Source organism: Solea senegalensis, linkage group LG1 (assembly GCF_019176455.1).
Source record: "Solea senegalensis isolate Sse05_10M linkage group LG1, IFAPA_SoseM_1, whole genome shotgun sequence".
Lineage (NCBI taxonomy): Eukaryota > Metazoa > Chordata > Actinopteri > Pleuronectiformes > Soleidae > Solea > Solea senegalensis.
In genome coordinates, this window is record NC_058021.1 from 31,705,744 (window position 1) to 31,730,762 (window position 25,019).

General features: G+C 41.7%; 1 protein-coding gene across 1 annotated transcript in view; it reads right to left on the reverse strand.

Annotated features, from left to right (window-relative positions):
- LOC122778534 (dipeptidyl aminopeptidase-like protein 6) overlaps positions 1 to 25,019 on the reverse strand; it is a 213,030-nt gene that overhangs the window by 25,086 nt on the left and 162,925 nt on the right. The window contains exons 3-7 of the mRNA XM_044040560.1: positions 22,946 to 23,044; positions 5,179 to 5,273; positions 4,704 to 4,778; positions 2,968 to 3,020; positions 1,624 to 1,705 (exon numbers count right to left, since the gene is read on the reverse strand). Of these exons, the coding sequence (XP_043896495.1) occupies positions 1,624 to 1,705; positions 2,968 to 3,020; positions 4,704 to 4,778; positions 5,179 to 5,273; positions 22,946 to 23,044 (404 nt within the window). The remainder of the gene's footprint in view (positions 1 to 1,623; positions 1,706 to 2,967; positions 3,021 to 4,703; positions 4,779 to 5,178; positions 5,274 to 22,945; positions 23,045 to 25,019) is intronic.

A 25,019-nucleotide genomic window follows, 5' to 3' on the forward strand; every position in this document is an offset into this window, starting at 1 on the left:
TCGTCAATGTCACAGCCAGATGCCTTCAGCTGAAAAGCAATGAAAAAAAAAAAAACCCTTTGTATGCTTCCTGCCCCTGCATTAAATGACAGAGTGACAAGCAAAATACCTTGTATTTCTCACAGGAATTGGGTGCAAAGCAAAAACAAGACTAGAAAGAGAAAAAAACAAAAACTTGAATTCAAATGTGTGATGTAGAAAACACGTTTACCATATCAACCACTATAAGGCGGGCTGTCAACGCTTGCGGGGTACAAACAAAAGGACACACTAAGGATACTTAAGTTTTCATTCCAGCTTCACCCATCAGGTGACCAATATTAAGTCTGATGGCCAAGAAGCCCCCCCCACCCCCCAAACATAATTAGTTCCATCTGCTATAAATATAATACAGGCAGTGAAGGACGTTGCACGTCCTATACCTTGGCCTACCTTATATGATTTGTTTTGTTGAGCTCAGCGATGGTGAGGATGGACAAAAGGGTTTGGGGCTAAAATAGCAAAGGTTAGAGTCACCTTTAGCTGCCAAGGGATAAAAAAAAAGAAAGAAAAAAAGGGCCAGTGTTTGAGAATTGAAATGTCCAAGATGTGAAATAAGGAGGGCAGTAACTGGGGCAAGGACGAGGTCATGCCATGCGCCGCAGGAAGCTAAGCTAAGCTAGTGAAAGTACTGTATATGTAATACCAGTGCAACCTACAAATAACAGTCATTTAGAGCGTGCGTCTTGTTCTGGGGAAATCACAGTAATCCAGACCGGAGACAGCGAAAGGCTTGGATTTAAAGTTCCACATCTGCTTTAGATGAGACACGGCTGATTTTTAGCAACAAGGCTCGAATGAAACACAGGACGACAGGAGTCCTCTTGAACCTCTTGAAAGGTCGTCTGCTGCCGGCCTTTTAGTTGTTCAATGGGCAGCATTAAGTGTTTACAGTCCTTGTTTGTGTAACATTGTGTCGGGGGAGCTCAGAACATGGCAAACTTTGAACACACAGTAATTCTAAAATGTACCCTTTTGTTAGAGAAAAACAAAAATTCCACTTTTGCCTTAATCAAAAGAAGATTCTGGTAAACAAGTAAAGACGTGAACAGCAAGAAAAACGAGTGAAGGGCGGTCCAAATGTAAGCACTCTCAGCTCAAAGGACTGAATACTTTTTTAAATTCTTAAAATCAGGGAAATCATCTAATTCAATTACTTTTCAAGGACTTTCCAGGACCAATTTTCCTCAAATTTAAGGACAGAATGTGCTGACACAGCTTAAGATTTGCAGCATGCTCTGCATCTGGACATCTAGTGAAAGTCAGTCTTTGTAATTTGTCTTTGGTGAGACAGAGACCTTGGAACTTTCGCTTGCTCTCTTGCTAAACTTTACTCGCTCATTGTTCTGCGCGGAATCTCACGTCAACGGTGGAGAGAGAGAGAGAGAGACAGTGAACAGTGTCCACTCCACGTTTGACCTAGTCTACGTACATCAACCAACGCTTAACATTTAATTGTGCTTTGAAATGCAGCTCTTCCTTTAAGCCATTGACTGGTTTTCTGTTTTTATTGATCTGCGTGTGAGAAACTGTGATTCAGTGAAAGACGAGACAGTGAATTTGTGGGAATTTGGAGCTTCTCACCAGTTGCTGACCCTGGGGTCCCCAGCCCGCGTACTGCAGCTGAGCATTCCGCACCTCGGGAGGGTTCAGGTTCCACGTCTCCCTGGGGAGCAGAGATGGGGGGGCGGGGAGACGGGGGGGGACAAACAATTCCGTGAGACAGAGGACACGTTCGCACAATTTAACAGCCGCGCTTCGAGCGCCCGCAGTCACACGGGAACAAGTGTAGTGCGTCTGAGAACAAAGGTTTAAGTGTACCTATAAATACCGGCGCTCAGTAGCGGTGTCACCTCTCCTTATTGGGGGAAAAGTGCTGTGCAGTGCAGGCTGCAGAATTAGAGGTGTCACTGCCTCTATGTCTTTGTCTGGAGCTGAGGATGAATGAGGTCATCAGCACAGGTGTAGGTTGTTGGAGCTTTTTTTTTGTTTTGTTTGTTTGTTTGTTTCTTCTAGCATGCTACCACCGGGGGGCAGCACACAAATAGATTTGAGCAGCAAGAGTTGCTGACAGTGCTGACTTCTACTGTGAGCCGGTGTGGCAGTCATTTAAAAGGGAGGTGTCAACTGAAGGCACAGAATAAACACAACGCAGATAATAATCTTCCTCATAAGTGAATCATGCCTTTCTTTCTTTGGGCGGGTGAGAATTTAATGTCACTTTATAATCAGTTTTCTACACTGGCGTGTAAACAAACTGCATGTTTCCAGCTGAGGAGACAATTTAAATGCACACAAAGTGGTACCAATTTTGAGCTCAGTGTGTCTTTGTCTCCTCATGGTTTTTTTTGATTAATCCTCTACCGCTTTATCCTCCATATGAGAGTCATTGACACCTACGGTCAATTTAGAGTGTCCAATTTGCGTAATCCCCCCCCCCAATCTGCATGTTTTTGAACTGAACCTTGCCAAATAAGACATCAAGGCTGCGAAATGAGCATTTATGCATGGAATTATTTAAATAAATGCAACATAGAACAATTAAATGTTCATTTAATACAAATCAAAGACAACGAGCCGAACTATTCAACTCTGAAAGACACAAAAAAAAAAAACTTGTTCAGTCTGTGTCTTTATTAGCATTTTCTCGGTGCCTCGCAGCAGATTTTTTTAACAATCTGTCTGTTGGCCGTCGGTCTCGACTCTAATTGTGTCTGAAAGGCTCCTGACATAATCTAACAGGACAAACATGCGTGAGGATGTTAAGACGAGTGGCTGCCATGTCACGGACCAATTAATACCCGTTTGATTTCTCAGATAACGTCAGTCGAGACCGCGTTTGAGGTTTGCCGTCCAGAGTGAGTCGTGGGCAGTGAAGTCAGGTGAAGATAATGAGGCGGGAGCAGCGACGCCCCGTCGTCTACTTACGGAGTCTCCAGACTGCAGATGATGTAGAACGCTGTGTAGGAATACTGGTACACCTGGAGGAGGAGGAGGAGGAGAGGAAGAGGAATCACTTATAGCAGCACTTAGCAGGAGCATTAAATCTGACGTTAACCAGCGGCCACACACAATGAGGTTGTGAGGCTGGTGTTTAGTCTGTGGTTTTTAAAGCCACCGAACCACAGGTGATGATACGGCAACATAACTTCCAAGCAGCTTCATGGAAATGGCAGCTTGCAAGGCAAAGTGTTGAGAATATAAACCCTAAACTCTTTTATTTGATTCTTGATGTAAAATATTATGGGGACATGAGGGTCAAAAACATGAACAAGAAGCACTATCCTGCCTTCCTGTCATCTAAAATGACTCGTTTTTAACAGTCTTGATCTGCAATGTTTCTGGGTTTCCGTCCTCCGCGGCCAAATCTATACGTGTGACTTCTTCTATTTTCAGTGGGAGCTGCTGTGGATTTGCAGAGCTATAAATCCAGGGAGAGCGAGTGTGATCTGGATAAGACGCATCAAATATTGGTCTCGATGACTCGATAGCGGACGCTGACGCAGATATCAGCCTGACTCGTCTGTTTTTGTTGTCCCCTTTTATTTATCTGAAAAAGAAGTCCACACACAGCTGATACGATCCCTGCAGTGTGCATTGCTCACAGCCTCTGCTCAGAGAAGCACTTATGTGATATTTAAGCGTTTTTTTAGACCACAATCAGATCTAACACTGACACTGCATATCGTATTGGCACAACGTCCTGTAATTACACAGTTCCTGACAAATAGTTTTTCTGTGTGTAATGTAGTGCCTGCTACAAATGTAGCGTTTATGAAGCAGTGTAGGAAGAAAGTAATTTAATACCCACGAGACTCATAATCACATTCCTATGGAGATGGATTTTCATGTGCGTTAATGTGCGAACGCTGTAGTTATTGCGACCAGTCGCGGTGTGTTACGCGTGCTGTCGAGGTGAACTGCGTGTGCATTTACTACAGTGAGCGTATACATGTATATATACATATATATATAGAGAGAGGAGGGAATGACTGTCATCTATCAAGGTGATGGACGGTCTGGACGGAATAATAAATGCAAACACGCCGGCACACGCTGCTCACATCTTCCCAGTCATCGTGAGCAATAACAAAAGGTTGAATCCCAGCCGTGATTCTTCTGACACAAAGTCCCCGCGCTGACACAGCGTGAGGCAAACACACAAGGCAATGATTCAGTTTTCCCCTGATCTGGTTTTATAGTGTGAGCTGAAATGGTTTGCAGGTGCCTGCAGAGATGAGCTGATGTATTTATGGGACACTTGTGCAGAAATGACACATTCCCAGCCAATGGTCACGCCCCGCCCTCCCTCCACCGTGTGCCGATTACACCTTCCTCTGTGTGAGCCCACGCGGCCACTGAGGGGGTTTGTTTGTGTGTTTTTTTTTCCCCCGTGTTCCCCTCGCTGCAGTTCCGCTCGGCTGTGCTGGACCCGGTCGCCATTGCTGACGGGCAGCGGTGTGCGGCGGGCCTTCGCACACCGCCGTGATTACTTTCCCCTCCCCTCCCCTCCTCCCCGCGTTCGCTTCACTGCAAGCCCATAATCACGCCAACTCCCCCATCGTCCCGCCCTCCCTCCCTCCGCCAACCCCAGTGGAGGCAGCTGACATATTTAGCTGTCACTTTGCTAATTCAAAAAACAAGCAAACAAATGAGAAGCTCACCGGTGCGACGTTGTAGGCCAGCAGCACATGCTTCATGTCAGGCGACACCTCGTACTTGCTGGCTTTGTACATTTCCTGAGGAGCAGAGGCAGATAGAGGAGGAGGGGGAAGAGGAGACAAAAAGATGAGACCTTTAACCATGCGTGGTATTTCTTTCATTAGACTAGTCATTAAACGAGCTTTATTTGACGGATTGCTCGGCTCCTGCAAGCAAATGGGAGCTGCATTAATCTCTGCAACGGGACTGATTTGATGGCGAACATAATGTTGTATGTCGTCACCCAAGCTGCTGCTGCCGCTGCTGCTATATCTCCATCTCAACATTTCCACACACAGCCCAGAGTGTTAACTACGCTCACATTTCACAGCAGTAATGGATCAAATGGGCTTCGGGGTGCTTTGATTTGCTGACATAAAAAGAAAAGTTTTAATTGAATTGAATTCCTGGGTCAGAAACGACGACTTCGATACTCACAAACTTCTTGTTATGAACCAGGACGGTCTTCTCGTTGCCGTCGACGTTGTACTTGACGACGTCGCCGTCGCGGTTGCGGTACAACAGCTCGTGGCCTGCGAGGGTGGAGGAAAACACAGAGAGACGGAGAGAGAGAGAGAGTTTGTGATTAAAAGTGGGAAAGAAAACAATGCTTATACTTGACATTAACCCTTAGTGCTCAGGTGCGGCCATGGTAAATTACCGTGGGAATAATACACAACTCTTTATATGGATATCCTGGGTTTATAGGTCTGGGTTTATGGGTCTTCTTACGACTGTTTTTCTTTTCTTTTTCTTCATAAAAACGAGCCAAGCGAAGTTTGAACTGTGACGTATGTCCAAATTTAAAACAAATTCAATCCGATTTTAAACATTTTTAGTACTTTTTTTACTCATGTGTGTTTATATAGTTGGTGAAAATTCATCAGATTGCCTAAATTGTGCCAAAAAAAAAGGGTATAACACACTATTGCATATTATTCTTATCCCCTCTGTACATATTGTACGTTTAAACATAGTAATGGGAAAAAGCAGCAGTGTTCTATGGGTTAAAAAGGGCAACAGTGGAATATCCAGTCCACCGTGTTTACAGTCAGAGCAGCAGAGAGGAATTGTTAAACCGTACATATGAACAAACGCATCTCGGTGACGTGAGAGCATGAACCCATTTTTATACAATGAATTCATCTTGTTCTCCTGACATCTGATTAACAATGTCACGGGGTTAAATTGTGAATGTTATGGTTTCTCCCTCTCTACAGGTTATATAGAATGTTTGAATGTGTTACATAACAGCAGCTGCGGTGATTAAATAAAACAAAAACAAAAAAAACAAAACAACGACTGTTCAATGTTAATGACGTTATTAGCCATATAGCCCGAGCTTTGAAAGCATCATTACATTTGAGCAGATGCCACTGTTTTTATTACCTATTTAATATCAACGGCATATTCAATTAGGTTTATTATAACAATAGGCTTTTTTTTCCTTTTAAGTTAATGAGTACAACTCTATCAACAGGTCAACTCACAGTAATAATACACTTGGTAAACTATTAAGTTTCCACACTTAGATGGATATTTTATGAATATTGCACTTTGTTTTCTGGGGAAAATTTGAATGTAATTTGTTATTTTGTCCCGTCTGTAACTCTGGTGATAATATTGACACTGGAATAAAGACATTTTATTATGAAATGAAGAGTTAATACACCAACAGGTGTTAGTTAATACACACATCTTACATATTAGATCCAGTTGAAACGTAAAAGTAAGTAAAAGTAAACTCTGATTCTCTGTTTCCGGACCAAAGCAACATGAGGCGATGAGGAGGAGGCGGCTGTGTGTTATTACGAAGCTGAGGGACGATCGATCAGACACCATTTAACAAACATTGTGCATGGTCAACAATTTGGATGGTCCTTAACACACACACACACACACACACGGCAGAAACGGCTGCTGTTCGGAGCAACGGGTGTCGAATGAGTCGACCCAAAGACAATAACAGAAGCTGATGACAGAAAAACAACAAGCGGGCGCTGATGTCCACCTCAACACGGTGAAGGTTTCATCATCTATTGTTAAAGAAAACTCGCCACGAATTAGCTTAAACGTGTGCCCATTTACGTCAAAGTGTGTTTCAGGTAGTGCTTGTTCGAGCTGTAAAATGTCAGAAAATGTTGATCGGTGTTTTTCAAACCCAAAAATGATTCAGTTCTTAATGATTTCTTTGTCACATGGAGCAAAGACACCAGAAAATATTCACATTTAAGAAGCTGAAAAGTATAAAAACAACAACACTCAAACCAATTCATGGATTATCGAAATAGTTGACAATTAAGCCCTAGTTTCAAGTGCTTAGATCCCATTGTCATATTGTGACAGTGGATTTTGATGAAGTATTAAAAAGAATCCAAAAGTAGTTTCTACAGCCATACAGGCAAATTAGAATCTCTTATATTAATCTAATCTAATCTACTCTGAAGCCAGACAACCCAGAGAGAAAGCAAGCAAACATGTGAAGATCACACACCTCCTGACCAAAATGGGATTTGAACCAACGTGCAAAGTGACAGTGCCGACCACGGCTCCGAGGAAAAAAAGAAGGGTGAGGAAATCTCACATCTCACAAGCTATCTAAAGTTTTTGCAGGATACTGCATGTCCATGTGAGACCCCATTACTCATAATGAGGGAGATTAATCCCACAGAGAACTTTCAACAAAGGATTACGTGAAGAGCTCTGGAAGATGACCTAAAAATGACCGGCTTTTGGATGCATCTAAGAAGCAAGAACTTCTAGCACAAACACATCTGAGTCCAGCCCCAGGAGGAAATCGTTGAAGGCAGCCATTACGAGTCAGATGCAGCTCCCCATCCATCAGGCCTTTATCAGGACGAGTAAGCTAAATACAGCAACTGCCCTTTTTCAACCTTCAATCCATCTGTGTCCGCTCTGTCTTGCTGCTTTACTGACCCATAGGCGCACAAGCCAACCGTGCTACTTGGCGAGCTAATTAGAAACCCGGGGATTGTTGTGCGGCGCGCTTGCTATCTGCTAGCATATCTAATTGTCCATTAGCGGCAACAGAATCACCATCATAATGACTTTGATTCAGGATGTGCTCGAGAGAGAGAGAGCGAGAGAGAGAGCGGCTTCAGACCTTCTTTTTTAAGAGATAAACATCGCAAGCGCGGGCCCCCTTCACGTCAACGTCTTTTGTCTTCTTTCAAAAAAGCCACCAGCATACTAACAAGGGTATAAAAACGAACGCCTCCATGGAATTTATGGTGATAAACACAGTTCCCTCCGCCATACTCTGTTATTTTAGTTTGGCATTTTGACAAACCATGTGCTTTTATATACAAGAATGGAGGCTGCAGCATGAATGGGTTAAATATAAATGATAAATGAGTGGTCTGAGTGACTGACGGGACTTCTGTCCTCACATTCTCTGGCCTCATTTCAACCTCAAAGACCTGCATCTTTAAGGGACCCTTATCTCATCTTTTATTTCTCACCGTATTGCTAATCTTCTCCTTCATCTGCACACCTTAAGATATACCTCAGATCCTTTCAAGTGCCTCCCATCACTGGCCTCTCTGTGAGCCCACCTGCTGGGTTCATCATTTCATACCTTATCATCCCCTCCGTCTCCGCTCTCTCGCTCTCTTTTCTGCTCCATCAAAGCCACCTATTCTTTCACAGGCTATTACCCAAAAGCATTTTATGTCCTCCATTCAATCTCTCTCTCTTTTTTTCCATTATATTCTTGTAATCCTGCCTTTGTTTACACACACAGAACCCCAACAATCACAAGCACACGGCGATGTTAGATAGTGAGCCACTGCTATTCAGAGTTGTGACATGTGACATATATCAGAATCGGCATCAGAACCAGGGCTCTGTGACCCAAACTCTGGAGAGATGAGAGTTAGTAAAAAATAAAGCGGGGGCATCGATTCACCTTAGAGGAGAAGCTACGAGATGCATTCAGGGAACCCTGGTAAATTCAATCACCTCTGTAAACACTCATGCAGCCCACAAACAAACAAATACTTGCTGCTGCTGTCATAAAATAAAATATGGAAAGCTTATTCCACTTTTCCACAGTACAGGGCGATCTTAGAGATAGCGGGCCGCTATTCAGTGTTGTCACAGTTCTGATGTGACGGCATCAGAACCAGGTCTCTGCGACTATACTGCCACTGTTGGTACACACAGGTGATACCCCAGGCTCCCCACCACCACCACCACCACGGCACGGCATCCAGCTTTGAACACGCTGTGTAGAAGGAGCAAAGGTTTTCTCCTTCTCTCTGTTGGCCTCCCCTGTTTTTTTATTCTTTGTGTGTACCTTCATTTCTTGTGCATTTGCCCAGGGCCCTGCTTTATCCTCTGATCTACACCTTTCCATGGATGTATGTCTTATTAATACAGAGTTGTGCCCAGGGCACAGCCTGAACCCAGACACACTCCAGGGAGGCAGAGGGAGAGCCATGGAGAGGGGAGTGGGAGGCAAAGTTTATGCTTTTGTTTTTATTTATCATTTGAACACTTATTATCACTGTAAATTTGCTTGTTTATGTAATCATTGTGATATATTTTGTGAGGTGTTGTATGTGTTATGGTGTGCGGCGCCACCATATCTGTATTTGTGACATTTTAAGTGTCAAATCAAACATCATTGGAAGGCTTTTAACAAAACAAATGAGAAAAATAAATAAATTAAAAAAAATTACGATGTGAACAAGAAATAAAGTCGGCTTTTGTCAGACATAGAAAACAGATTGAGAGCTTCATTCCTTTTACAAAAAAAGATCATTAATCAATGGGAAACAAAACAAAAGGGTAATTTCATTTTCAGCTTTTCCCAGATCACAGAGCCGACATTTTAAATTTAAATTCTAAAATTTAGTGGACAGTTGCTGTTGCCAGAGGCAAAGATAGCATGTGGAAAGTTCTGACACAGTGTCAGAAATCTCACATTGTGTGCTGCCACGATCTATGAAACGCAACATGAAATGACAATAATCAGTCAAATACATTCATACATCCATCCATCTTCGCCCACATTATCCTCCACAAGAGGGTCACGGGCCTGCTGGTGCCAATCCCAGATGACATAGGGATAAAGGCGGGGTACACCGTGGACAGGTCGCCAGTCAAACATTCACTCATTCAATCACACCTCGGGCAATTTGAAGTGTCCAATTATCCCTGCTTTTTGGACTGTGGCAGGAAACTGGGAAACCTTCTTGCTCTGAGGCAATAGTGCTAGCCACGTGCAACACTGTGTGGCCCCAGCCAACTACGATGGAGGCAAAAAGACTGCTGGTATGTGGGATCTCCTGACTCGTCTTTAGATTTTTGTATACACATAAATACAACAGTTGCAGGAATGCAATTCATCTTCTTCTGTTGTTTACCACTGGTGCATGCTAACTTGCTCAATTGCTTTACAGCTAACCTGTGTTATAAGTTGCCAGTCACTAGCTATGTAGCTAATTACATTGTCGACTTGCACTGCGGTTGATGAGCGGACGACGTTGTTTAATGCCGTCACATTTGACGTTGCCACTGAGGACGGTGCAGCCGATGATGTCGCTAATGACAACTTGCATCGCAGCTGATGACAAAGCTAATGATATTGCTAGCTTGTGTTACAGCTGATACCGTTGCTATCTTTTTTTTATCCCCTTTAACCAAACAAAGCACCAGGTACCAGGAACTATTGTACAAAAAAGCCCCATAATGTAGAGTGTGCAGAGGCCTAATTAAGGTCAAAAACTATGCAGTCAGAGATAAGATACGCGATACATGGTCCACGATACCAATAATATCACGATAGAACAATTCTGTCATAATCAATATATTGCAAGATAATACATCGTGGTGTCTGTCTCACTGAAGAAAACAAAACATTAACGTGAAAAGTTAAGAGTTTCAGGATTTCTCTATTTATTCACAACATAGAGAACAAAGTGCATAAAGTCTATGTATTGAACATGGATAGAGCAGCTCTTAACGTAGCTTTCGCCACCATTATCCCGCTGTAAACTCCCTCTTCTTCAGCCAGGTAACTTCCGCCCATGTCTACACTCATTCATTTGACCAGCGCCACCGTGAGGAGACTTGAAGTATAGCGACACCCGGCAGGAACTTCTTAACTTAGAACACCTTTATTTGTTAATTAAAATATCAATATTTGCGCCGGCGATATTTTGACCCACCTCAACTCTGCACCACTCACTGGCTTCATTGTGCCTTAGGCTTTATTAACAACTTAAAATCCTATCATGTGTAATATGACAGCTCAATTAAAAAAAAAAAAATCAGACGAGAGCCGAAAGTGGGAGCTAATACCAAGCAGAGGAAAATGGACTCGGGGAGTGAAGATACATTTTTACTGCACTGTAATCAATAAGGGTTCGACTTTTTACAGCGTTTTACAGCCACTCTACTCTTTGCAGTCTGCCATATCTGTTCCCACTCGTAACACAATACATAATGAATGCAGCTGTACTCACTCAGCTCAATGCATTTACTGTTATCACGAGTGTGTTTTGTACTCGGCGAGGAAACACAGTGCAGGCGTAACAGGAACATATTTTGACTTAGAAACGGGGGCAATGCATTTTGTTTTCATATATTCTTTTTGAATGTGTAGAAGCACAGAAAATGCAGACTTGTTCTCTCAATTTACGCACGATTGAACCAGGTAGTGAGGAGAAGACTTGAAAGAAACAGAAATATGATTTTACTTTTTTAACGACCCTTACCTTCAAACCCTAACCCCCACATAATACATCACCGTGTGATTAAAATAAATCACACTAGGTGTGATTGCAGTGGGTAGTTTCTGTGGGCTATATTGTGAGCTGCGAGGTGAGTCAGGGTTGCAGTGTTAAGTTCTGGATGAAATGGGATTTTTCTTGTCGGTTCCAGGTCATTTGTCCCTGCCCAAGGCTGCGGATGATGACTGGTGTGATAAAAGGGACAGAAGCTGCCGGCAGAGAATTATGGTGTCTGCTGGTGGCTGACTAAAATTGAGTTTCCAGTGTAGCAATACAGCTTTAAATCTTTGCTCTGCTGTGTACACTGTGTACATGTATGTTTATTAATCTATTCAATTGGTACATTGAACCAAAAAGCAGTTGTTTAAAAACACCATGAAATGATTCTCCAACTGAAACGGTGCTTGACTTCTAAGTTAGTTTTAGGTTAGATGTTCCAAACACTGACTCTTGCAAATACAGTTGTGGACTGCCTGCTTCAAACTAACTTCACTGCGAATTTTTAGCTCCATGAAAATAAAACAAAAATGACAAACTCTGGAGAGATGAGAGCTGGTTAAAAAAAAGAAAGAAAAAGGAGCAGCTACGAGATGCATTCAGGGAACCCTTGTAAAGCTTTTAACCAAAAAACAGTTTCTCCAACTACAATTGCACTTGACTTACAGGAGCTGAAACCTTGTAAATGCAATCACCTCATGCAGCCCACAAACAAACAAATACTTTTGTCATGTTTCACAGCAGTGGAGCGACAGTCAAATAGCCGCTCTTGATCTAAAATGTGAGCAATCTCTTATAGACCGACACGCACGTAGCTCAACGATGATTGAGTTCCTCCATTTTTCCTGCAAAAACATGTCGCATAACATTTTTATGTTATGCTATGTTATATCCAAACTTGCTAGTTCCCTGGCCTTTGACCTTTCCCTATATCATTTTGCTACCACACATGTGGTAATGGGTCTGTTATTTGTTTACGCTTCTTAATACTGTCATGAATATTGTTATTGTAAAGGTTCTTGGAATATCACTCCGGTTTATTTTTCCCCCTGGGGAATTGGGGTAGGAAATTGTTTCAGCTTTTCCATGCTTCAAACTGTTATATTACGACCGACCTTTAAAAATCGGTTGACCTGTAATTTAACATAGTTTATTGTGATTTATATGTGAAATTTCACAGTGCTGTCCCGATAAACAAAGCGTGCAGACAAACGAATGACAGAGCACACAAATGAGCAGAAAACCTTCAAGTATGACCCTGCTGACAAAAACAGAAAATGACCTGGGGCGACAGCCAAAGCTGCCGCTGCTGCTGGTTACCTTTTTTTCCCACAGTAAAGTCATTTATGCTTATCTGGAACACCTATCACTTTTCCCTCCACGGTGATGGTTCACTGCCTCTGCTTCTGAAACTGGTCATTTCCGTTTCACACTCTTGAACTTCTGCCCCTTTTTTTTTTGTGCGAGATCTTGATCTTGAGCAAATTAAAGGTCCGGGCAACGTCTGTGAAGTCTGTCACAAACTGCGCCCGTCTCACATCAGAGATGAAGAGAGGAGGCCACTCTCGTCCCTACGAGACTGACTCAAACATCGTTGAAGTTTCAACCTCCTGTCACTTCTGGTAATTTGAGGTTTCTCCCACTGAAGCTCCGTTTGACTTTTCCTCAGTAACAGACTGGAGAATAAAAGTGCTACAGTGGACTCTAATGCAGTGTTTGAACTATACGAAGAAACTTTACTATGCTGCAAGAAGCTCAATTAAAAAAAAAAAGCCTCCTTGAACAAGAATTTGCATCCAATTCCAGTAAATGTTTTATTTATCATTCGGGTTACATAAATAGCTATGAGATGCATTCAGGGAACAGCCTTATTATTACTACAAAATAATGTTGTTAGGTGATGAGGTTTCCTGTTGTGGCACCATCATATCTGTATCTGTATTTTTAAAAATTCCGATAGATGGCTATATTTTAAGCTTGTTTTAAAAAGTGCAATGAACATAACAGTAAAACAGGTGCAGCAGCAAATAATCCTTCTGTGACACATACAGCAAAGCACCGTTGGTCGGCTTTTAAAACAAAACAATTTGAGACCTTCCTCATTCATTTTACAATGGGCAAAAAAAGTGCATTTTGTTTTTCAACTTTTCCCAAACAACAAAGCTGACATTTCCTATTCAGCTCTCAAATTGAGCGGAAACATTCTGGGTTTTAGAATTGCCAGAGGCAAAATATCACGTCTCAGCTGAGCACAGACAAACCTCCGGGCTCTGCTTGCCTAAAAGATTCAAATAATAACAATCATTATCACTTTTTGTAGCCATTCCACGTCTAAAACAATTTCACATGAAGTCGTAGTAAGACAATAGAACCATGTTTAACACTCTCATGACCATTGTTGCCGTTGCGAGGCAGCTTGTCGTGTGAATTCTGAAAGGTGCTCCATCGTCCAAGTTTATTCTCATACTAATTTGTGTTCTTTCATGGAAATCAGTTGAGAAGGTTTTGATTTATCTTGCTGCAAAATAAATTAGGCCCCCGACTATTCACAATCGATTAACGTGCCGATAGTTTGGTCCGTAAAAATGTCAGAAAATGTTGAAAAAGGCTGATTGGCGTTAGCCAAATGTCTTGTTTTGTCCACAACCCCCCAAAAAATGATTCACAATAAATGTATTTGTATTGAGGAAGCAAAGCAACTAGAAAAATGCACATTTAAGAAGGAGAAAAATCAAAGAATTATTAAGTCATAGTTGAACACTCAAACTCAAACCAATGAATCTATTATCAAGCTGGTTAACGATTCATTTAGTTAATCGTGGCAGCCCTAAAATAAATAGAAATATAACGTCCTTGGCGAAAGTACAATTATTGGAGTATTTGTATTGGGGAAGCAAAGCAACTAGAAAAATACACATTTGAGAAGGAAAAAAATCAAAGAATTATTAAGTTATTGTTGAACACTCAAACTCAAACCAATGAATCTATTATCAAGCTAGTTTACTATTCATTTAGTTTATCGTGGCATCCCTAAAATAAATAGAAATATAACGTCCTTGGTGAAAGTACAATTATTGGAGTAAAAATGTAATATTCCATCACATGCAAGAAATTAAATGTCCAAGCTTTGCTCCATTTTGCAAACAACGCCTTATTAATTCCTCACAGTCTAATGAAACGAAAACAAAATCTTCTACGCCAGGATTAATGTCACAGTAAGGTGCAGCACAAAATTGGAATCTCCCCGACTCGCAGAGCATTATGGTCTGTGGAAGCAGCTCGTTAGAGAGTACTACTTCCTGAAAAGTAAACGCTTCATCCAGCCCCACATTCTTCTTTTCAAGGCGACTCCCGGAGGAGGAGGCTAAGTGTTCTCAGAAATCCTCCATCGACTTTCATAACCTGCTTTTTTTTTTTTTTTTACAACCTGTAATCTCACTCGCAATTAATCCTCAGAATGAGTAAGTGTCATTGACTTGATTCGCTGCCTCTGAGGTGACAATCATTCCATCAGTATGTGCCAGCTGTTCCTACGCTCCTCATAAATCCATAACGTCTGTCGCGGCACGAACAGCCTCCGCTCGCTCCACTTTACCCGCTTCCATGTGTGTTTTATGCGCCGCAGTGTTCTTTTTGTTTTTTTTTGTGTGTGTGTTTGTGTGTGCTGGCAAACAACCACTGAACATGAAATGTTCATATTAATTAAGATCATTAGAGAAGTTAGTGCCTGTAAAACGGCGAACACAACAACAGCAGCAGCACTCATAAAAAAACCCTCCACATCACAGTGAAATGTGCTAATTATTCCCAAATCAAATCATTGCACAATTTCAGACACAACATCTACACACGTGAAACATGAGCATTTAAAGCTGCAGTGTGTAACTTTTGTTGTTCTACTTCATCTGTACTGTACTGTATGTATCAGGGTCGAGAATCACAGGTTGCCTCGCGATACGATACGCGATACATGGTCCACGATAACAATAATATCGCGACGCGATGATTCTGTGATAATCAATGTATCGCGAGACAATCATGCAGCGATACATCGCGATATCGGCCTACCTGAAGGTAAAAGAAAAGTTAAAAGTGTTTATTTACAACATCGCGAACAAAAGTCTCGTAAAGTCTGTGTCAATGGTCAGCAATTGGTGGCCTGTGGGCCAAAACTGGTCCGCCAGCATCAGAATCTGGGCCCAGCAGAGACAGCCAGGTTTGGGGAGTAGATGTCAAACGTAAAAATAACTACTTGCATAATTTATTCTAGAAGAAGAAGCAGTATTTCTTAAAAATGAAATGATGCTCGGTAAATATTAACAGTACGAGTACGCAACTCACACACATTTGTCTTCGTATCAAGCTGCTGATTAAAGACGTCGAGTGAAATTACCGTAATAACCACAACACGTTGGCTTTGACTCGCAACTTCTCAGCTTTCAGAAACCATTGGAAACCATCCAATCCTGTAATTACGGTAATGGATAGTACGCTTGTGCAAACGTGTCTTCAGCGATACACTCGGTATTATTGATCATATTGATCATCGTATTGCGCGATACATCGGCAAATCCATATTTTGACCCACACCTATTCTCCATTATTTGGGTGCACCTGTGTATCAGGGCGTGTCTCTCTTCCCTTTCAGCTGCGCTACACGAGGGAAGACGTTTGTTTTGAGCTCTAGCTTCCTTAATTCTACAGTTTACGATGTGTATTTGTGTTTTTATGAACTCATTTGTTTAGTGGCCCCTACATAAACTCAGCAGTGCGGGAACTCATTTGACTGTGGTTTAAATGCAACATAACGTTTTTTTGTTTGCGTTTAAAGCTTGCCCACTACAGCTTTAAATTCGCCAGAATAAAACATATATACAGTAATGCTCTGTGTCAAATCGCGCCGCGGGAGTCTCGCCACGAAACGGGAAGCTCGCCACTTTCCCGTTGCGTCGCGCAAACACGGTTAAGCCGTGAATTGTCAGCGATAAGACGCTCCAAAGTGGATTCAAAGCACTGTAAGTCAATTTCACAGATTGGACGTGGATGCCATGTGCAGAAGAATGAGGCGGCATTATGGGGGGATGTGGGTCGTAGAAGCGCCAGCTGCAGTGGAGGAATATAGTGGTATTCTACAGTATACGAGGAAAATACGCCATTACACATTTATTGCATCAGTCCAACCGACCACGGTTGGCTCATAATGAGGAGAGATTGTAAATGAAGTAATTAGGAACAGGTATGGATGCTGAGAGGAGGAGAAAACATAATGCTGTGGTGTACTTCTGTTTTCCCAGAGTCTGTGTGTGGGTTGGACTTGTGTTGTTAATTAACACCGCTTCTGTCTCCTCTCCTCTCTGCAGGCAGCAACAGACAGCACAATTGGGGCTTTTCAGGAAGATTTGCTTGCTACAGTTATGTGGGACTGTGGAGCTGCAGAACGCATGAATATCAATACAATCACCGCCGACGCTGCTGCTGCTGCTGCTGCTATACGAGCAACAAATGAGAGACGGGGTGCAGATGGGGAGAAGATGCAAATGATATGAATAATGCAAGCAAACAATGAGATTAAACACAATTAGTCAGCACACTAAACCTCAATCAGTGCACAGTGACAATGAAAATGACAAATTATTTTGTTTACGTGCGCCTGGGGTCGACGCTTCGCGGCACTTTCGTCATGAAAAATCGCTTCTTTCGACGTATAATCTTCTACAGTCTCAGTGAAACAACGAGAGCCTGCGCGGGTTCTTGAGATCCACATCCATTTTGTGGAGGGCTACGTTCTGAAAAAATCAGGCTTTTATATTCACCCGCTGTCAGAGAAAAACATTGGATTTAGCTCTAAATTCGAAGGTGAGGGAGCCAAATGAAAGCACTTTGGCATCTACTTCATGGTGTGATGAAAAGAGCCGGGGTGGACACATGAAAGGAAGAGCAACACAACACAGAAATGGAGTTGAGACGCGTAAAAAGCATGTGCGATTGTCTCTCCGTGCCAATATGCTTTTGGAGAGCTACTTTACGCCAGACACAAAAAAACAACACACAAAACACTTTTTTACTTATTTTCTTATCAAGTTTTTGCTGCTCAGATCTCGGATCAAAGATGATATCAAGCACTTCAGACGTCGGCAGCTCGGGAGCCGAGAGTGCAGACGTCGTCAGGAGACACACACGTCGGCAACCACTTCTGCTCTTAAGTTTGAACATGAAACGCTACTTCTCTTTTTTTCCTCCCCTCCCTGATGGAATTAAAATATTGAATGTCAGTATATGTTGACAGTTTTTCTTTTCCCCGACACGTCTGCTGCTTTGTTTTGGTCGACAAAGACAGGAACATTCGAGTTCACGCCAAAAAAACGTCCTCTCAGATTAAGAATAAGTGGTTAAAAACTGGGGCATCTCAGACGGGCGTGGGATATTTATACCTTCTGCCTCATTCGCTGATGGTCTGTGACACAAAATGAACACTGGATAATGGTGTTTGTGTCAGAGAGTGTGTGTGCGTGTGTGTGTGCATATGGGCTAATTTGATATGTCTCATTGGTGAGATAAAGACCCGTCGCAGAACTCCATAAACAAATGACATCCACATCATCACTCATGTCGTGTCACGGGAGCAGAGCTATGAGAAGTCAATAAGGGAGTAAGACAACTCGCTAATCTTCTCCAGTGTGATTGCCGGCACATAAACATTGAAGATGAGAGGCTGTGCATCATTCAAGAAACGAGGCAATTCACCAACATACGCACACACACACAGGGACTAAAGAGACATCAGTGCCTCACTCCCCGTCTAAATCACAGTCACGCGTTGCTCTCAAAGTCACACCGATAACACTTTATAGTTCCAAATGGCCGACCGCTTAACAAACCCCCCCCCGCCTTCGCTGTCGCAACCCCCGAAGAAGACCCGAGGCGCCGCCACGCCACAAACAAGAGGAACGTGGCCGCGACAAGTGCAGGCAGCTGCTCACAGCACCTGCACCGTGTCCCGACGGAGATGGAGATGGAGAACAATGACGCTGGGTTTGAACGATTCAAAAGGAGAGGAATTTAAAAAAAAGAAATAAAAAGAAAAGAGGCATATGTGAGATTTCGGTATTATGTGGTGAATTACCAACGCAGAGAACTCACTACATGGAGGCGAAAGAACACTGATCCACAGAGAAGGTTAATGCTACACTACAAGCATGGAAACAATACATATACTACTACTACTAATACTATGAATACTACAATTAATACCATTACTACCTATATTACTACTACTACTATCACTACTACCGCCACCTCTACTTCCACTACCACTTTTACTACTAGTAGTAGCACCACTGCTACTACCAATTCTACAAACTCTACTATTACAAATACTACTACCACTACTATTACTAATACTACTAACACCACTACAGCCACCTCTACTACCACTTCTACTACCTCTAATATTACTGATACTACTACCACTTCTACTAACTCTACTATTACTAATACTACTACCACTACTAATACTAATACTACTACCACTACTAACACTACTATTACTAATACTACTAACACCACTACCTTTACTACTAGCTAATATTACTGATACTACTACCACTACTACTAACTCTATTATTACTAATACTACTAACAACCCAACCTCTACTACCACTACTACCACTAATATTACTGATACTACAGGCCACCTCTACTACCAGATACTACTACTACTACTGGCTTGCTACTACCGCTACTGCTACTACCACTACTACTAACTAGCACCTCTGATACTACTACAACTACTGCTAACTCTACTATTACTAATACTACTAACAACACTACGGCCACCTCTACTACCACTTCTACTACCGCTAATATTACTGATACTACTACCACTACTACTAACTCTACTATTACTAATACTGCTACTTCCACTACCACTATTATTAGTTATATTACCACCACTACTATTCCAATACTACTACTTCTACTACCGCTACTATTGCTACTACTACTGCCACTAATACTACGACCACTACTACTGCTACAACTACAACCATTACTGCCACTCAGTGGCAGAGTGAGGGTTGAGGGTTTGATTCCCGGCTCCGCTGGTCTACATGTTTTATCGGTGTGTTCTGATGTTGATCTGACTGTGTGACTGTGTGACTGTGTAAACGTGTGACTGTTTGAACGTGTGACTGTGTGAAAATGTGTGTGTCACAGCAAAACAAAGAGCTGCATGTGAACGTGCGAGTAAATATTTGTAAATGACAAAGTGTGAGAGTAAATAAAAAAAATAAAAGCAGGTTAAATTAGGTTTAAAAAAAATCTATCACAGCCTCCGAGCTGTGAAGTCATTATTGTGAATCCTATAGACAGTTCTGAGAGCGTGTAGTTTGACTTAACACTGAAAAAAAGAAAAATGGACACACTAACGAAGGCAAAATAATCAAATGATGAACTACTTCTCCCTCTCTTTCTCTCTCTTCCTCTCCTCCTCTCTTCCTTGTTGAATCTAATGATACACTAAAAATACCTCCAGATCAAGGATGGCACCGTCAGCGGCACAAACGCGACGACGAGATGAAAGAGCAGACTGCTTTTTTAATGATACACTTGGATTATTACACAGTGCTTTGTTTTTTTTTTACTGTACCTCTCCTGTCTCTGTGCATGTTAAGGCACACCAGGGTTGAGGGAATTTCTCAGAAGCGTACACTGAACTGTGAATATTAAACACCAAAGTGTGAATGTATGTGTTTGATTTCAGGTTATATGACTCTGTGAATGTACTGTGTGTATCTCTGCTGGTTTAGCTGCATTTATTTGAAAATATCTGCAACAATTTGCAGCCAATTTAAACAACTCCTGCTACATTTAATCAGTGACCAAGAAAAATGGTGGAAATAGTTGCTGACTGAGCATTCCAAACAAGTACTGGAGTTAGCAACAACAACAACAACAAGCAATAAACCATAAACCACCACTATTGGAATTGCCAACCAAAAAAGAATAACAAGGAACAGGACAACATTAGTTGGAAGTGTGCAGAATTCCCGATTGCATTTCTCAATATTTTTAATTATAACTATCAATATCATTATTATTATTATTTAGCGGGTTAGATCCTCCACAATGAATTTACAACAAACCAATTAAATAAAAAAAGGTTATAAGGTCCCTGTCTTATCTGCTATTATTCTTTATTTCATCATCCTTTCCTTTTCTTTTCCACTTACTCTTTAAGACACTTTTTGAGGGTCTTCACATGCAATAATCTGTAATCTGACCAATTCTGGGGGCAATCCAATGAGTGAAAAACACACATCCTCACAGTTTGTGTTCCCAATAGCCAGCAGCAGCTGTAGGCAGGTTACCGTGGTAACCATGGTAAATAGCTTCTGAATCTTTTTTTCCAGGGCCGATCAATCCGAGGTAACAACCTGCCAACTAGTCATTGCGCCACCTACTGGCAACAGGAGGTACGCCTTCAGTCACAAACATTGAATAATTGATATGAAGCTTTCAAGGCGTGGTCTACATTTGTCGTACTCATTCCGTTGTTGTCTTAAAGGCTTTTATCCCATTTTTTAAAACTATTGTCTTCCAATGAGTCAATCGCAGTAGACACTCTGAAATCCTGTCCAAGTGACAGGCGTTCAGATTGAAACGGATCGCAGTCGAAGCCACCTCCGTATGTGCTAGTCCAAGTTTTTTCTGCATAATTATGGCTTCCAATTACTCTCTGCGAGCAACAAGGAGCAGATGTTCCTCCACATCCAGATGTGTACAGTGCTAACACAGTTTGTGATGTTTACCGAGGCTCGCTCGCTTAGGCGTGATCGATTAGTTCACCACTTTCCGTCAAATCAGCCGCGCCCGGTGCGTCTCGCCTTTGAGCGACACATGGAGATCTGCGTGTAGCCAAAGCAAACACATCAGAAAATCCGGGCAGCTCATCGCGTGAGATCCAGAGGAAACGCATTTCCCGTCGCTAATGTAATAAACACGGGGGTTTCAGCTTTCTGATTATGAGCAATCACATTTAACAGCTGCTGCCGTTTTCCAGGAGCCATCTTACATCGTGCGAGTGGAGGAGACAGCTTCTTTGGGCACGGGAGACGACTAAATCCACCTCATTAATCCTTCAGCTGTACATATTCATCAGATCTCGGAGGTGTGATCACTCTCTTCACTGACACATGCAAGTCTTTTTTCTTTTCTTTTTTTACCTTGATACAAAATAAAAGAATCAAATTTCCTCTCATCAGCTCCCTGCCGGCGTTCCTTACGCTCCCGTCCTGGACATTTAACAAAATGAGCATTTGAAAATTGCTGGTAAGGAATTGTAACGACGCAGCAGCATCCGCACACGGTCATTGATCGGAGAGAAAAATATGGGGTGTATTTACAGGTAAATGGGCGACGACTGAAGCGTATGGATTACAAACGCGGGGGGTGGACGTCAGAAAAAAACAAAGTACACACACACACACACGCAGTGATTTAAACACACACACTCACAGGAGACAGATGGGGCAAACGACACTGAACATTTGGTAAATTACACGTTTGTTGGTTGAAAGACAGCGTGACGCACAGACTTTCTTTGCATTTGATATGAAGCTGAGGCAGAAATCAGTTGTTTGCTCTTCATTTTCAACAAAATAACTGCTGTTGAAGCTGAAGTCAAGAGGCACATAAACTCCTTTTTTATTATCCTTATATTATTGTTTGTTTGCTCGCTATATATTAGAGGTTGTCTAATCATTTTGGCTAATTAACCTCTGCCTATAATGCCATGGAGGCTCCACTTAGCACTCATTATGTGCCAGCGGCTATATTTGCTCAATTAAAATGTTCTTTTTGTTAAAAATGTGTGTGTATGCTGTGATTTTGTTTACTAATGATTCAACAGTTTTGGCCCTTGTGCACTCCAAAGATCCTACTTGTAAGAAATATGGGGTCTAAAGCGGGGGTCTCAAACTCAAAGCGTTTGAGAAGAAGCAGCTTCAAGGTGCATTCAATGGCACTCGGAAATGTCTATACTTCTGCATACTCATCGCTGCTGCCCCCTTGTGGTAACAGATTCACACGAATGAAGTCATTCAGAATCAGACATTTTCTTGTGGACTGTTACATTTGATTCAGGAATGGTTGTTCGTCTGTCATTTTGTAAGTGTAGCCTTTGTGATAAACGAATTGTTTTGATTCCAATTCATTGTGATGTTGCGACATCTTTTTCTCTGTTTCTGTGCAACCACATGTGTGATTCTGCAGAAATAAAATACTGCACTAAAATAACTGACATGGTGATTATCCCTAAATATTCCCTAATTTTCCCTAAAAATGCCTGTGAAATACATATTTTTTGTTGCCGTATATAAATATGAAGATATTTAACACCTTTACAGATAAAAGAATACATTGAAACCCTTTGACTGAACAGGTTGACTTACTGCTTATCCATTTGGCGTTAGGATCGTGGACCTTGAAGTCTTTTCTGAAGAGGTCTCCTACCGTCACTTTGCCCTTCAGAGCCAGACGATCATCTTCACCTGAGAAGGAAGAAAAAGAAAAACTGAGAAACTCTTTGTTCAGCACTTACAGTGATGCGTGAGGTTTGAGTTTGCCCATGTTCATTCAGTTTAAGTGAAAATGTGGTTATGGGGAAAAAAGGGAAAATACCACAAAAACATGAAAATCTAAATCTTCTCTTAAGGCAATACAGAGCCCAAACTTAAGTAATAAACTTCTGAAAAATAAATACATCTCATTCAGAGGAGATAGTAAATAAATGATTGCCAAGGGCTGAGTGAAAAATCATCGCCTGACATAATCCTGAGCATCACCTGTTGTTTCTCTCAACTCAAAATCTGAAAAAAACTAAATTGAACTGCATATTCAAACCAGCCTGTTTCTCTGGTTCTGTGTGTCCAGACTTGGCCGACTGACAGACCAACTGTCTGCGCCTCATTCATCTGCCATGAAACGCCAGCGGATCAAAAAAAAAACAGAGCAGGAGGGAGGATGTAACGGAGCGAAATATCACTGTCATTCCACTTTTCCACTATTGCTGCACACACGTGAGTGACATTTAAAAGCAATAAAAAAATAAAAATAAACGGCGAGTGCATCATCGTCATTGATCGGTATTTGACAAAAGAATATTGTAAATAAGCCGCATAGGCTGCATTTACATATGTGGTGTCCTGAGGCGAAAGGCAACGTGTAATAACGATAGATGACCGGTCTATCTGTGGGCAATAAAAATGGTCTGGTGCCCACACAGGAACAATCAATACTCACCAAACTAACTGTACAGCAAACACATGGGACAATACACGTAATAAAAAAGACATAAGAAACTCTTTAATATATATATATGTTGTTTTATTACTACTCCACCTGTTTTTAACTGCAGTGCCCTGAATCTGTCAGTGAATATTGTTTACAATCTATCTATCTGACTGTCTGTCTCTCTATCTCTCTATCTATCTATCTATATATCTATTTATTTCTATCAATGGTCGGTTTATTGGGGGGGGGGGCTAAATCTGATATATGATGTCCTGTAGATCTTTTTTGTCCCTCCACGTGATGAAACATCACTCTATTAATCTCTGCATTTTATCGTAGACAATAAAATGTCTAAATATAAGTATTTGAAACGTAACCATGTCTAAAATGTGGAGCTTCAGGCATTCGGCAGCATGAACGAAAACAAATATGCAAACTTGGATTTAAAGAAAGTGTAATAACGATCGTATTATATTTTCCAATTAGTGAGACGATGGAAAAACAAAGGGGCACGAGGAGCGTCAAACTATAACAAAAAGCTACATTTTTCAAAGACGGCGCGAACATAAAGATATATAATGGTAATTAAAGAAATCAGCCTTCACCCCCAGAGGCCTTTGATTGAGACGAGTGCGTCTCATCATCAGATCAGACGTGCGTATTTAGAGCTGCTGCATACTGCCATTTCATTTCAGCTCAATTTCATCCATCAGTGCTCATCACATCATCTCCTGCTCCATAATGTGACTCGTTTCACCTCCGTGTGCATTAACTGGAGGATAAAGTGCGGCGAGTTCCTTAGGTCCCAGTTGATGTCGTCGCTGCTGCTGATGCTGCTGCTGCTGCAAAACTCAGTCACATTATGAAGTTTGCGCTTAAACGGAGACTTTTTTAAAAATGCTTTGAGGTTCTTCCGATGAACACACCGGTTTCCATGGGGATTAAAGATGAAAAGTTTTGGGGGCGACCAGACCGTCGTCGTGAACGTGTGATGTTTAATCCCTCTGCTTATCCTGTCTGCGTCCACACTGCAGCTGGATGTCACTTCTCTCTCCACGTGTCTTTTCAGAAAAGAGAAAATCCGTACACACAAGAAAATAATAGGAGAAATAAATATACATATATATATATATATATATATATATATATATATATATATATATATATGTATACATATATATATGTATTAAGGGGCTCGCTGAATAGCAGGCATATTTCCATGATCGCAAAGGT